This window comes from Lutra lutra, chromosome 1 (assembly GCF_902655055.1).
Source record: "Lutra lutra chromosome 1, mLutLut1.2, whole genome shotgun sequence".
In the NCBI taxonomy this organism is placed as follows: Eukaryota; Metazoa; Chordata; class Mammalia; order Carnivora; family Mustelidae; genus Lutra; species Lutra lutra.
The window spans coordinates 8,016,384-8,029,308 of record NC_062278.1 but is presented as its reverse complement, the minus strand read 5'-3'; the positions used below and the strand labels follow the sequence as shown (position 1 = coordinate 8,029,308).

The window sequence follows — 12,925 nt, the reverse complement described above, 5'->3', positions numbered from 1 at the left end:
TTCTTGGGTGGATCAAAATGTTCTAAAATTAGATGGTGGTGATTATTTGAGCAACTCTGTGACTATATTAAAACCACTGAATTCTATACCTTAAATGGGTAAATTTTATGGTATCTGAATTACATCTCAATAAAACTGCTATTAAAAAAGAATACAAGGGTGCCTGGGTGGCTCAGTTAGTTGAGCGTCTGCCTTCGGCTCAGGTCATGATCCCGGGGTCCTGGGAGAGAGTCCTACATCAGGATCCCTGCTCAGTGGGGAGCCTGCTTCTTCTTTTCTGTCCCCCACTTGTGCTTGACTCTCCAGTGCTAATAAATAAATAAAATCTTTTTAAAAAAAAGAACACAAAGTAGACTCATATAGCTTTCCATTAGAGTCGTCAATTATTAACACTTTGCCCTGTTTGCTCTCTCTTCATCTCACATGCGTATTCACACACAATGTGTGGTTGAACTATTCAAAATTTAGTTATTGCCATATTTTACTCCTGAATCCTTCAGTATGTGGCGTATACTCCTACATAGTCAAAATACAAATATCACACTAGGGAAATTTAACACCAAAACAAAGCTATTATTTAATATATAGTCCATACCCAAATTTGTCAAAAAATTATGCACAGTATTGGCTATCATATCCCTTTAGTTTCTTTTAATCTAGAAAACTTCCCCTTTTTTCATGACATTCACATTTTTTAAAAATGCAGGCCAGTTATTTCAGAGTGTTCCTTCATTTGGAAATGTCTGATTGCTTCCTTATGAGTTGATTTAAGTTGAACCTTTGTGGTAGGAATACTACATAGAAGAGTTGTTCTCTCTTCAGCGCATCAGGCCAAACCCTCTGTGATCATGCTAGAAACATAATGTCAGTAGTATCATCAGTAGTGATAGTGACGTGATGCCGTCAGTCGTGGCCAGACTGGTGATGACCTGATTCCTTTATGAAGGCAGCTTTTTCCCTCTGAAATTAGTAATTTGGGAGGTGACCCTCTGAAGCTGTGTAAACATCAGGTTTCCCCTGTAATGTTGCACTCAGAAGGGTTTAGCATCTGTTCATGATCTTTGCCCCGTATTCAATCCCTTTTGAGACTGCTCCGCCTGTATGGGGCCAGCCACTCCTCTGTTTTATTCCAGTGTGAGCCAGCTGTGATTTCAACACTGGCTGCACAGTACAATCAGTGATATCTCTGGGAGTGGGACCCGGGCAATCACACTTTAAAATTCCCAGGGTGACTGATTCTGATGTAAAGTAGGGAACCTTGAATCATCCGCGTTTTGCAAATAAGGAAACTGAGGCCAGAGGAGGTTAAATGATAGACGAGTGGCACAAAATCTGTTAGTGCCATCATTACGATTTTTATTTTTTTTTTGTACTTGCATTTTAATATACCATGCGTTCTGAACATCGGAGAACAACAACAAAAAGAGTAACTTCTGCATGGCGTTAGAGCTGGCCGGACCCTGAAGTGCCTAGTTCTGTTTTCGAGGCGAATTCTGCCTTTCATTCATTAAGACCTCTGCATTCGCGTGGGGAGTGAGGGAAGGGGGCATGTGCACACCAAGCTCCCCAACCCTCAATAGACAGCTCAAGCTCTGGACCCAAGGCCGAGCGGACGTTCCGAGGGCCAAACGGTTAACACTGCAGCCCAGGCGCCGGCCCCTCGGCCCCCACCCCTGAGGACGTGGCGGGCACTCCGCCCGGGGTCCTGTAGGGCTGCGGGCCGCGCGCGGGGCGCACCTGGCGGGGACGCACCTGGCAGAGCGCTCTGCCCGGCCCAGGGACACCCAGGAATGCGCGGGGCCCTGCCGACGACCGAAGCCGCAGGACCGCCCACCCTACTTACCCCGGCGTGATAAACCTTGTTCGCTCTCTTAATCTTAATGTCCAGGGAGGTCCCCATTTTCGATTACTCCGCTGAGGGAGCGACTTCCTGACGCGCGTGACCCGGGGGGAAGGCCAGTCGCCCCGCCCCTCCGAGCCGGCCCCGCCCCTTTCTCCTCGCCGGCTGCGGCCGTTTCTGGAGACCTCGCTCGCGATTCCGGATCGACTCCCCCGCCTTCCTTTTTCCGGTGCAGGGGCGGGCCTTAGAGCGGGCTGAAGATCTGTCACTCTTCGCCCCGCCCCTGCCGGACGTGAGGGGCGGGACCAGGCCAGCCCCACCCTTTCCGTAAAGACGCTCTTAACACCGGAAATGCCCCCCTCCCTGGTTTACTGAGTGGGGGAGGGGAGAAGAAAACGGCTATCTCCCGGCAGGCCCCGCGGTAGTGGGAGGTTGCCTGTCCTCGGCGCGGGCCCTGCCTGTGCCGGAGAGGTGAGGCTCCCGTCAGACTGGGCGGCGCACAGGCGCTGGGCTAAGGAGCGGGCAGTAAGGTCGTGATAGCTTGGGAGTGCGTTCCTGCCCCAGTTTCCTTCCTCTCGTCGTCTCTAGTCCTTCCCCGGTCTCTCCCGGGGGTTCTGAGGGCCGGCGTCCTCGGCTCTGCGGCGCTGCCTCCCCTTCCTGCGGCTCCCGCTCCGGCTGGGCCGGGAGCCAAGATCTCGGGGAAGCGCCGGATGGCCTCGCCCGGCTCCGAGCCGCAGCGCCGGGTACCCGGGAGCCGGGGCCGCGGGGGCTTGTGGGTACTCCCCCGGCGCGCGCCCTGCAACGGTGCTGAATATTCATGGCGGTGCGCAGAGTGCTGGAAGGCGCGGCCCGCAGGCCCTCGTCCCGGCGGCGCGTGGGCCGACCGGACCTGCCGGGTCTCCCTTTTATTCCCGGCCAGAGCTGTCTGAACCAGACGCGAGACCCAGATTGGTTTGGGGGCAGAGGTGCCTCCAGGCAGGGCAGCAGTACCGAGTTAGGCAACACACTGCTTTGACTGAAATAAAATTCCCTGTAGGTGTTTTAAACCAGGACTTTTCCAGTAAGCCCAGAGGTAACATTTCGTTATTTTGGTAACAGGCAGTGCGGTGGAGAACTGGTTTTTGTTTTTGAATTCCTTATTCTGATGTCCGTGTCTTCAAATGCATCACATTTAAGATTACATTCGAAATTTTCAGTAAAACAATTTCATGAGTCCGTTTCACCGGCGCCTCCCTCTTGAGAATTTAAGGCATTTTATAGGACGACAGGGATGGTGCTGTAGCTACAATTCCTTTTGAAGGGTGATACAAGGTGGTATTTCCCAATACTCGGGTCTCCGGTTTCAGCTCTTCCTCCGCCCCCAGGGCTTCAGTCTCTTGGATGTCTTCCTGCGACTCAAACTCAGCAATTCTAAGAACAATTCATTAGGGATTAAATAATCACAGTCTAGTCTCCTTGCAATTCAGGAAATGAATCCCTCTCCACTAGACACCCATCATTTTCAACTGGTAAAATACCAATCTCTGTAGACAGTGCAGGGAAGCAGGAAAAGAAACAAGGATCCCCTTTCTAGACTTGTTGGCTCAGCAAACCTGCTTTATACTTAGTTTACAACAGAACATTTCTTGTTCCTGGAGGTCAGGTATGCCATGTTTTACTCATCTTCGTAGGTTGTACACTATCTTTATGGAATGCTAGTGCAGGGCAAAGAGCTTTTGTTCCAGCAATTACCAGTGTAATCAGTTTTTGAGCCCTCTCTGTGTGATGGCTTCCAAACAGGAAACAGTCCAGTTTTCTCCAATCACTGCTCTTTTGAATCTTTCCATCCCTTAACCACACCTTAGGCCATATCCCTAACTTCCTAGTCAATTTCAGTTAGTAAAAATCAGACCATGTCAAAGGGCCAATCTCAGGACTTGAGTGGGATGCCAGATCCTTAGTGGAGGTGGGAGGGTGCGAGCCATGGTCCTGGCTCTTGGACACTACTTCAACGTCCTCTTCAGGCCTGGCTTCCGTGTTGAGGCAAGCATTGGGTAACTGGCCTCTGCCCAAAGTTCTCTCTTGCTTGGTTCCTGCTCGCATGGATAACTGGCCCTTGCTGGACACTTTCAGGGGACACCTATGAGGAGGTCTTGTGGGCTTTTTCCCTTCCATACATTTCCATGGGAGGTTGATCTCCAGCCTGACCTTTTCCATCACCCCCCTGCCAGCACCCACTAGTGCACTCAGCCTTTTGGTGAGGTGTTCAGCAAGACAGCTCAAGACAGTCTATCTTCCACAGAATCCACATGACTCATAAGAAATACACATCCTTACCACACAAAAGGGCTGGACTGGAAGCTGACCGAAGGCCTCTCCTCTCCACTCTGCTCTCTCTTTTCAGTTTCCTTGCTCCCTTTTGAAATGCAGACAGGAATAACTCAGTGAGAATGCTGACTAGACAGATTCTCAAGGAGGGAATGGAAGACCAGCCTTGCCTTCCAGTAGGCCCAACCAATACCAAGGGGAAATTACCTTGCAGCCTCCCACTCTGCATCACTTCCCAGGAGAAACATTGCACTCTCCACAAGGCCAACTGCCTCCTTTCATTCTTTCCTCTCCCTCCCTATGTAGAATGAGATGGAGAGGCTTGGAGAAGTATTCAGTGGAAGCAGGGGTTAATCCCTGGGGGAGCGTCCAGCTCCAATTGTAGAGATCTTTTGCGAGAAGGTAGGGCACTATGCTTGTTTCAGCTGTGAGCCTAAATCCCATTTCAGGACAGTAGGAGAGGCCCCACTAAACATCTTTCAGTGGAGGCTGTGATGCTCCACTCAGACCTTTTGGGACTGAGGGACATGTTCCCGAGCTGCTGAGAATTCTGCTCTCAAGAGCTGTCAGCTCAGCCATTCTTCACAACTTGTCCTTAGGTAAAGATAACTGCTTTGCCCAAAGTCATGGTATTTTGGTTGGAGGGGGAAGGTTTGGGGGACAGCCCACATCTAATGGCTAGTCTATTTAGGGTATAAGGACCTCTTCCAGTTTGGAACAACTCTGAAGGACAGGTCAGCTCCCTATATTAGTTATCTACTGCTGTGTAAAAAATTACCTTCAACAATTAATAGTTTAACACAACAGACATGTTTGATCTCATAGTATCTGTGAGTCAGGAAATCAGGAGCAGCTTCCCTGGGTAGTTTTGGCTCAAAGGCTCAGGTGGTCACAGCCAACATGTTAGACAAGGGCACAGTCATCCAAGGCCGGATTGGGCTGGAGAGCCGACTTCCAAGATGGCACCCTTATGTGGCTATGGGCTGGAGTCCTCAGTTCCTCACCACCGGAGACTGCCCAGAGGCTGCATGAGAGTCCTCACAGCATGGCACTCTGCTCCCAGTGGTTGGGGAGCCTTGGCTGTGATTGCATCACAATTAAACTTCTTCCTCTTCCCAACCTAGTCCTGCCTGCTTCATGTCTACCCCCACACCTGTTGATCTGGAGAGAACCCCCTAATATATTTCCTGCACATTAATCTCCATCTCAGGGCCTGCCCCTTGGCAGCCCAGCCTTTAACAATCCTGTCACACGAGCTTCCTGACTTAACTCCTCTGAGCCTCTGTAAAATGATCTCTACCTTCATTATAAAGTTGACAGAATTCATAATGACTCACATATATGTTAAGTACTTGTGGTGGGCCAGGCACTGTTGTAAGCACTTTAAATATTTTAATTTGTTCTATCCTTACAGGGACAACTACATTTCCTTCACCTTACAAAAGGGAAAAAAACTGAGGCATGGAAGGATTAACGGACTCGCCCAAAGCCATGTAGTGACTAAATGGCGGCTGCTCATTTGGATCCAGAGCTCCCATGTGCCATCACCAATCACCATGCTCCATATGTGCATGTGACAAATGTCTGTTCTGTGCAAGGGGACACAGCGTCTTAATGAAAAGCCCAGTTTGCCAATCAAATGTGAAAAATCAAGCAGGGCTGCAACTTACAGGCAAAGGCGATTTTGCAGAAACTGATAGTGAAGATACACGTTAAGAGCCATAGGAGAGTTGTATGGTGTATTAGCTTACTGGGGCCGCCGTCACAAAGTAGTGCAGATGAGCAGCTCAGAGCAACAAACATGGTTCTCTCGCTTGGTTCTGGAGACTGAGGTCTGGAAATAAGGCGTCAGCAGGGTCAGTTCCTTTCAAGAGCTGCGAGGGAAAATCCTGCTTCTACCTCCTCTCCCTGGCTTGCATATGGGTGTCTCCTGCGGCTCTTCACTTTGCCTTTTTAAGGGTCTTCATCTTCGCGTCACTTTCTCCCTGTGTCGGCATCTCTCTCCAAGTGCTCCCTTTTTGTAAGGACACACTCATGTTGGAGTAGGGCTCGCAGTAATGACCTCGTTTTGACTTGATTGCCTCTGTAAAGACCCTGTTTCCAATGACAGTCACGTTGTGAGGTACTGGGGGTTAGGAGTTCACTAAATGAATTGAACCTGTAACGTATAACAACAATATATATATACAGCGAAAATAGTTAAATAAATGAACAGTTAGTAGAAGATTTTATTTTATTTTTTTAAAGATTTTATTTTTTTATATGACAGAGAGATCACAAGTAGGCAGAGAGGCAGGCGGAGAGAGAGGAGGAAGCAGACTCCCTGCTGAGCAGGGAGCCCGATGTGGGGCTCGATCCCAGGACCCTGAGATCATGACCTGAGCTGAAGGCAGAGGCTTGACCCACTGAGCCACGCAGGCACCCCGTTAGTAGAAGATTTTAATACAAATCACTCTGTTAAAGATTGAGTACATGAGCAATAAAGGGATAGAGGATTTTAACAAAGTAATTAAGAAGTACAATTAAATATAATGGGATCACAGGGGATTCACCTTTTCAAGTGTCTATGAATTTATAAGCATTGATTATATACTGTGCCACAAAGAAAATCTCATATTCAATTAACTAAGTACAGTCTGGATCCTTTAACCACCCCAATTTTAACTATTTCAAAATTTAGACAAACTCCCCCAAATATATTAGGTCAAGGAGCAAATAAAAATAAGGTAACCAAATAAAAATAAGAAAATGTGAATGCTTCATGCCAAAGCCTGTGGGAAACACCAAAGAAAGAAACTTCTGAAAAATTATTAGAAAATACTTTAAATATTTGGCCACAGTGAAATGACATGATATGTGGAATTTATTTTAAATTAATTCCAGGGGGAAGGGAAGAAAAAAGGAGAGAGGAGCTGTGGTTGGGGTAGGGCCATAGGTGAGAGATGTTGATAATTACTGAGGCTGAGTGATAGGGACATGAAGCTTTATTATACAATTCTCTGTGCTTTTCTGTACATTTGAATTCCATGGTAGAAGCAGACAATATTGTTGAAATATTAGCCAAGGTGTTTTTTTTAATCCCTTATAAATTCTGGTAGGCTCCCCACTGCCCCCAACTCTCCCTCCATCAGATTTATGCCCCGGGTCACGAAATGTTTGATAAAGAGCACTTTGCCAAAGACACGCCCTGTGTCTGATCTAGAAGAAAAGGCACAAAAAGAGAACAGAACGAAGGACATCTTGGGGCAGGGTCTGGCTGCCTGCCCGTCATCTGGAGTTGCCATCCCAGCTGAGGATGGGAATGGGCCAGGTTAGAGAAAAGAACAGAAAAAAGCAGAGCCTGAGAGAAAGAGCCCAGGATTAGAAGACCGTGCAAGAGTGAGTTGCAGGTTGAGTCAGCGTTGGCTTGTTCTAAGAATCCCTCAGACGGTTCTTAGCGTGATGTTGCCTATGCTGGGATGGGACTGCCCACTACTCCTGCTGGGATATTGGCCAAGATGTATGGCATTTTTGAACCATATACCTTCCCCATGCCGGATAGAGTGTTTCAGGGAGAAGGCAAGAAGGAGAATGGGGCCGGGCAAAGAGAATGTAATACACTATCAGCTGATTTCCAACTAAATAGTAACATTGATTTTTTTTCCCCCACCCTCAGCAGAAACGGTTGCTGGAGAGCTAAATTGGGTTAATCTACAGAGAAATGAAGACTGTTATTTTTTTTGACCGGTTATGTGTTATGCCTGCAGATTTAAAAACAGCTACGTATACAAAAATTAATAGGCATTTCTATTTAACAGCAGTAACCAGTTGGAGAATAAAATAAAAATAAGGATTGCATGTTTAATAACAATAAATATATAAAATACTCAGAGTAATTTGAATGTAATATATGATTGAGTTACATGAATAAAACTATAAGGCTGAATTAAGAAATACAAAATATGAAAAATGGAGAAATGTACAGCATTTCTGAAGAGGAAATCTAAATTTTTAAAAATGTCCAGTCTTATAAAATTAATTTTTAGGCTTAACTAATTCCTCTCAATATAATTTTTAATGAGTAAACTTAATGAAAATTTTCTTAAAAAATAATGGAATTGATGTATCTTTTTAAAAAGTTAATTATAGGGAAAAGAGCTTTACTAGGCATAAAAAACATAGTAAAGCTAAAAGAGAACAACATCATTTTGGCATAAGATCAATTGGACAGAGAAGCTCAGAACAGATTCCAATTTGTTAGTATATGAGATTTTAATATATGGTAGAAGATATCATAAGTCTGTAGAGAACAGAAGAGAAAAAAATTGGTAATATATACCAAAGCCTGTAAAATGTTTATATTCTTCGACCCAGTAATTTATCTCAAGAAAATAATCCTAAATTTGGAAAAGAAAAAAAAAAAAAAGGTCTTTAAACTCCATGACATTCACAGCCAATTATTAATACTAAAAAAGTAGAAACAACTTAATTGACAAAATGGGCATGGTTTGGTAAACTATAACTCCAATTCAATGAGATATTATCTGTCACTAAAAACATGACTATACTGAAAGACATACAATAAATTATAAATTGATGGAGTATAAGACTCAATATTATTAAGATGTCCATTCTTCCACCCAGTGCAATCCCATTCAACAAGCCCAGCAGCTTTTTGTTAAAAATGTACAAACTAATTTAAAAATTTATATGATAATGCAAATCACCTAGAATAGCAAGTATAATTTTGAAAAAGAAGAACAAATTTGGAGGATTTATACTGCCTGACTTTAAGACCTAATATAAAATAATGGTAAAAAAAATTAAAAATAAAATCAATGGTCAAGCCTTAAAGATCAACAAATACATCACTGGAATGGAGTAGGAAGCCCAGAAACTCAATAAATAGGTAGTCAACAAAATCTTGTGAGTTTTAACAAAAGTGCCAGGGTAATTTTGATGGGAAAAGGAAAACCTTTTCAACATACAGTTTGGAACAACTAGATATTTGCAAAATGATGAAAAATTGATTAAAAAAAATTAACCTCAGTCCTTACCTCACACCATATACAAAAATTAACTTGGAATAGATCATAGACCTAAATGTTAAAAGGTTAAATTTTCTGAAAGAACACATAGGAGACGATCTTCCTGAAATTGGAGTAGACAAAAAAAAGTCTTAGACTAAACATAAACATAAAAATCCTGAATTATGCAAGAAAAAAATGGTAAATTATACTTCAGCTGTTCCAGATATACCACTAAGAAAACCAAAAGGCAAGCAACACATTGGGAGAAAATATTAACAGTACACATATCTGACTAAGTATGCATTTCTGATTAATATATAAGGATATATTTAAAAACCTCCTGAAACCCAATGAGACAAACAGCCTAATTAATAAATGGCTCACATGTTCACTTCCAGGGCTTACCCAAGAAAATGAAAACATATGTCCACACAAAGACTTCCACTTGCATGTTCATAGAAGCATTATTTATAATCGAGAAAAACTGGAAACAACCCATGATGAACGGATAAACAAACTGTAGTCACGTCCATACACTAAAGTACTACTTACTGTCCAAAGAAGCAAGCTACTTGTACACACAATAGCATGGATGGGTCCCCAAGACACGCTGAGTAGAGGAAGACAGCCGCAAAAATGATATACTTAGTGTAGGTTCCAAATTGGCAAAACTAATGGATCATAATGTACACCAGATGAATGGATGTCTGAGAGGTGGCAGCAGGGAGGGGGAGGCTGTGGTGGTGCAGACTGCAGAGGGTCAGGAGGGTACATTTAAGGGGATAGAAAAATCCGTGTCTTGAATAGGGAGGTACTTGCACAGGTATTCCATGTGTTAAAACTCATTAAAAAAAAATATATATGGGGGCGCCTGGGTGGCTTAATGGGTTAAAGCCTCTGCCTTCGACTCAGGTCATGATCCCGGGGTCCTGGGATGGAGCCCCACATCGGGCTCCTGCTCAGCAGGGAGCCTGCTTCCTCCTCTCTCTCTCTGCCTGCCTCTCTGCCTACTTGTAAAAAAAAAAGAAAAATATATATGCATATATATACACACACACACACATACACAGACGTGTGTATATATATATATATATGGTTTTAAAACTGTATATGTGTGTGTGTGTGTGGTTTTAAAACTGTATATACACACATGCACACACACAGTGGATGTGTTTAATTTTCTTATCTTTACAAAATATTTTATTTTGGGGGTGCCTGGGTGGCTCAGTGGATTAAAGCATCTGCCTTCGGCTCAGGTCATGATCCCAGGGTCCTGAGATCGAGCCCTGCATCGGGCTCTCTGCTCAGCAGGGAGCCTGCTTCCCCCCCTCTCTCTGCCTCTCTGCCTACTTGTGATCTCTCTCTGTCAAATAAATAAATAAAATCTTTTAAAAAATATTTTATTTATTTATTTGAGAGAGAGTCAGAGAGAGAGCAGGGCAGAGGGGCAAAGGGAGAGAGAGTCTCAAGCAAATTCTGAGCTGAGCTCGGAGTCCAATGCAGACTGAGATCATGACCTGAGCTGAAACCAAGAGTTAGATGCTTAACCGACGGAGCCACCCAGGTGCCCTGGCCGTGTTTTATTTTATATAAGTTACACTTTCATATAAACTATACTTCCATAAGTTGACTTCAAAACTAAATTGTATAGTTATGAAGATCATATCCTAACATTAGAAAATGATTGTTAAAATCAAAGATTAAAAAGAATACAGAATTTTATCTGTATGATTACGCTATGAAAAACAGGCAAACAAAAATTAAACAAAACACGTACAACGTAAGTCTCTGACTTAAACAAAAAGCACAGAATCTAGCAGAAAAACAAATGCCCCGGACTATCAACAGTGCCTGTACTGGGATATTTAGGACATGGGTACCTTTTGTTTTTCTTTGCTCTTCTCACAAATATGCATGATTTCAAAATTATTTGCCATCAGATTTAAAGTATTTATTGTTAAGGTTAAGAGCACCCAGCTGGCTCAGTTAGTGGAGAGAGACTAATGAGATCTAGTCTAGAGAGAGAGTTAGTGGAGAGATCAAGAGAGAGACTCTTGATCTCAGGGTTGTGAGTTCGAGCACCATGCTGGGCATAGCGATTACTTTAAAAAATAAAACAAAATCTTTGAAGTATTTACGATTAATGTTAAATATATATGTCATTAAAGTTTAAGAAAGGAAGGAGGAATTCATTGATAAGGGCAGAGTCAGGATTCTTACAACTGCCAAGAGTCAGAAACCAATTTAAATGATCTGAAACAAACCACGGATATATTGTCTCTCCTAACTGCAGTCATGGACGGAGTTGTTTTCAGTTACATACAAGACTAATTTACTCATTGCTGGATGTTCTTCCTTACGAGAGATCCTCACCATTTATAGGGGAGACATTTTAAATTTCTCTCCTATTAATAGGCAAATCAGTGAATACTACATGATAAGCACTTTCGGCATTAAAAAGGCAGCACGGGTAGGGAAACTTGTTAAAACCACATATTTTATCTCTTACGTTAATTTCGTTTTCACAGCCTTGGAATAATTCAGTTTTGGTAAAGTGAAGATGTGGTGCCACCCGGGGTCTTTTCCTGGGTTGTGTTGTTGGCTTCTATTCATCTGCAGTGACGCGGGGTATCACTTCCCACGGAGACACTGCCCATGCGTCAGCTGTAAACTTCCTACAGCAAAGCCACCATGCGCCACCACGTGCCCTGAGAGTTTGTGTACTGGAGTCACCCAAAACTCTAAAGTGTAAATCCACTAAAAAAAAAAAAAAAAAAAGGTTTTTTTAAAAAATAACAAATGTAGCCAGAACTTATGCAAAAGAAGCCCCCCCAGAATGTGTACTGTGGAGTAAAGCTAATAGCTCTAGAAAGAGTAGAGCAAGATGATGTCAGGGAGGAAATCACAGAAATTGACTTGGTTTCCTGCCATTGCTCATGAAGGTCTAGGGCACATCAGGGATGGGGCTCACTACGGTTTAGACATGATGGTGACCCCCTTCCCATGCTGTCTCCATTATCAGCTGCAGGAGTGTCCTACTGGATTTTCCTGGAATCCCACGAGGGCTGGGATGGTCAGGAGGGATCAGGTGCTACCACAACCCGGGAGGGAAGTTCCACAATTTGGTTCACCCTCTCTGACCCCGACTGAGCAGGACAATGGCGGCACCCCCCCAGATGAGGTGTCCTCTGTTCCATTTCAGTTATGGACCCATTGATTTAGCTTCTCAGCCATCACAGAGCTCTTCTTGGTTTACCTGGGCAGTATCTATATTAATCTTAAATATACACCTAATCTGAAAATAGGTAAGGATCAAGAATCAGGGAAATACTTGATATTTCTACAGAACTCCACCTTTAAATTCCAGTTATAAATCCATATGATCATGGCATTAGCACAAAGGACTAAGGATATAGTTTCAGGAATATTTGTAGTCTGCTGCCCTGGGGATATCTACTAAACTGAACATGCATGTTTCCCAGGGACCTTGGGGCATCAATGACTTGAAACTCATAGTCAAATAAGAGATATTGGTGGGTGGATAGGCCTGTGATAAAACAAACATAGCCAAGCATTAATTCTACAATCTAGGTGTTTCATATATGTCTGTTCACCCTATAATTTTTTCGACTTCATTCTGTGTTTGAAAACTTCAAAACAAAAGTTGGGGTAAACATGGAAGTAGAAATACACAATTTACACAGAAAATATATCATTCATTCATTTGACCAGTTGTCCCACATCCATTTATGGGTGCCAACTATACATC

General features: G+C 43.6%; 1 protein-coding gene across 1 annotated transcript in view; it reads right to left on the bottom strand.

The window, feature by feature from the left end:
- The window catches only part of VPS26C (VPS26 endosomal protein sorting factor C), a 42,847-nt gene extending 40,792 nt beyond the window's left edge, over positions 1 to 2,055 (bottom strand). Inside the window, exon 1 of the mRNA XM_047719999.1 lies at positions 1,844 to 2,055. Coding sequence (XP_047575955.1) covers positions 1,844 to 1,900 — 57 coding nt within the window. The 5' untranslated portion in view covers positions 1,901 to 2,055. The remainder of the gene's footprint in view (positions 1 to 1,843) is intronic.
- Positions 2,056 to 12,925: the final 10,870 nt, after the last annotated feature.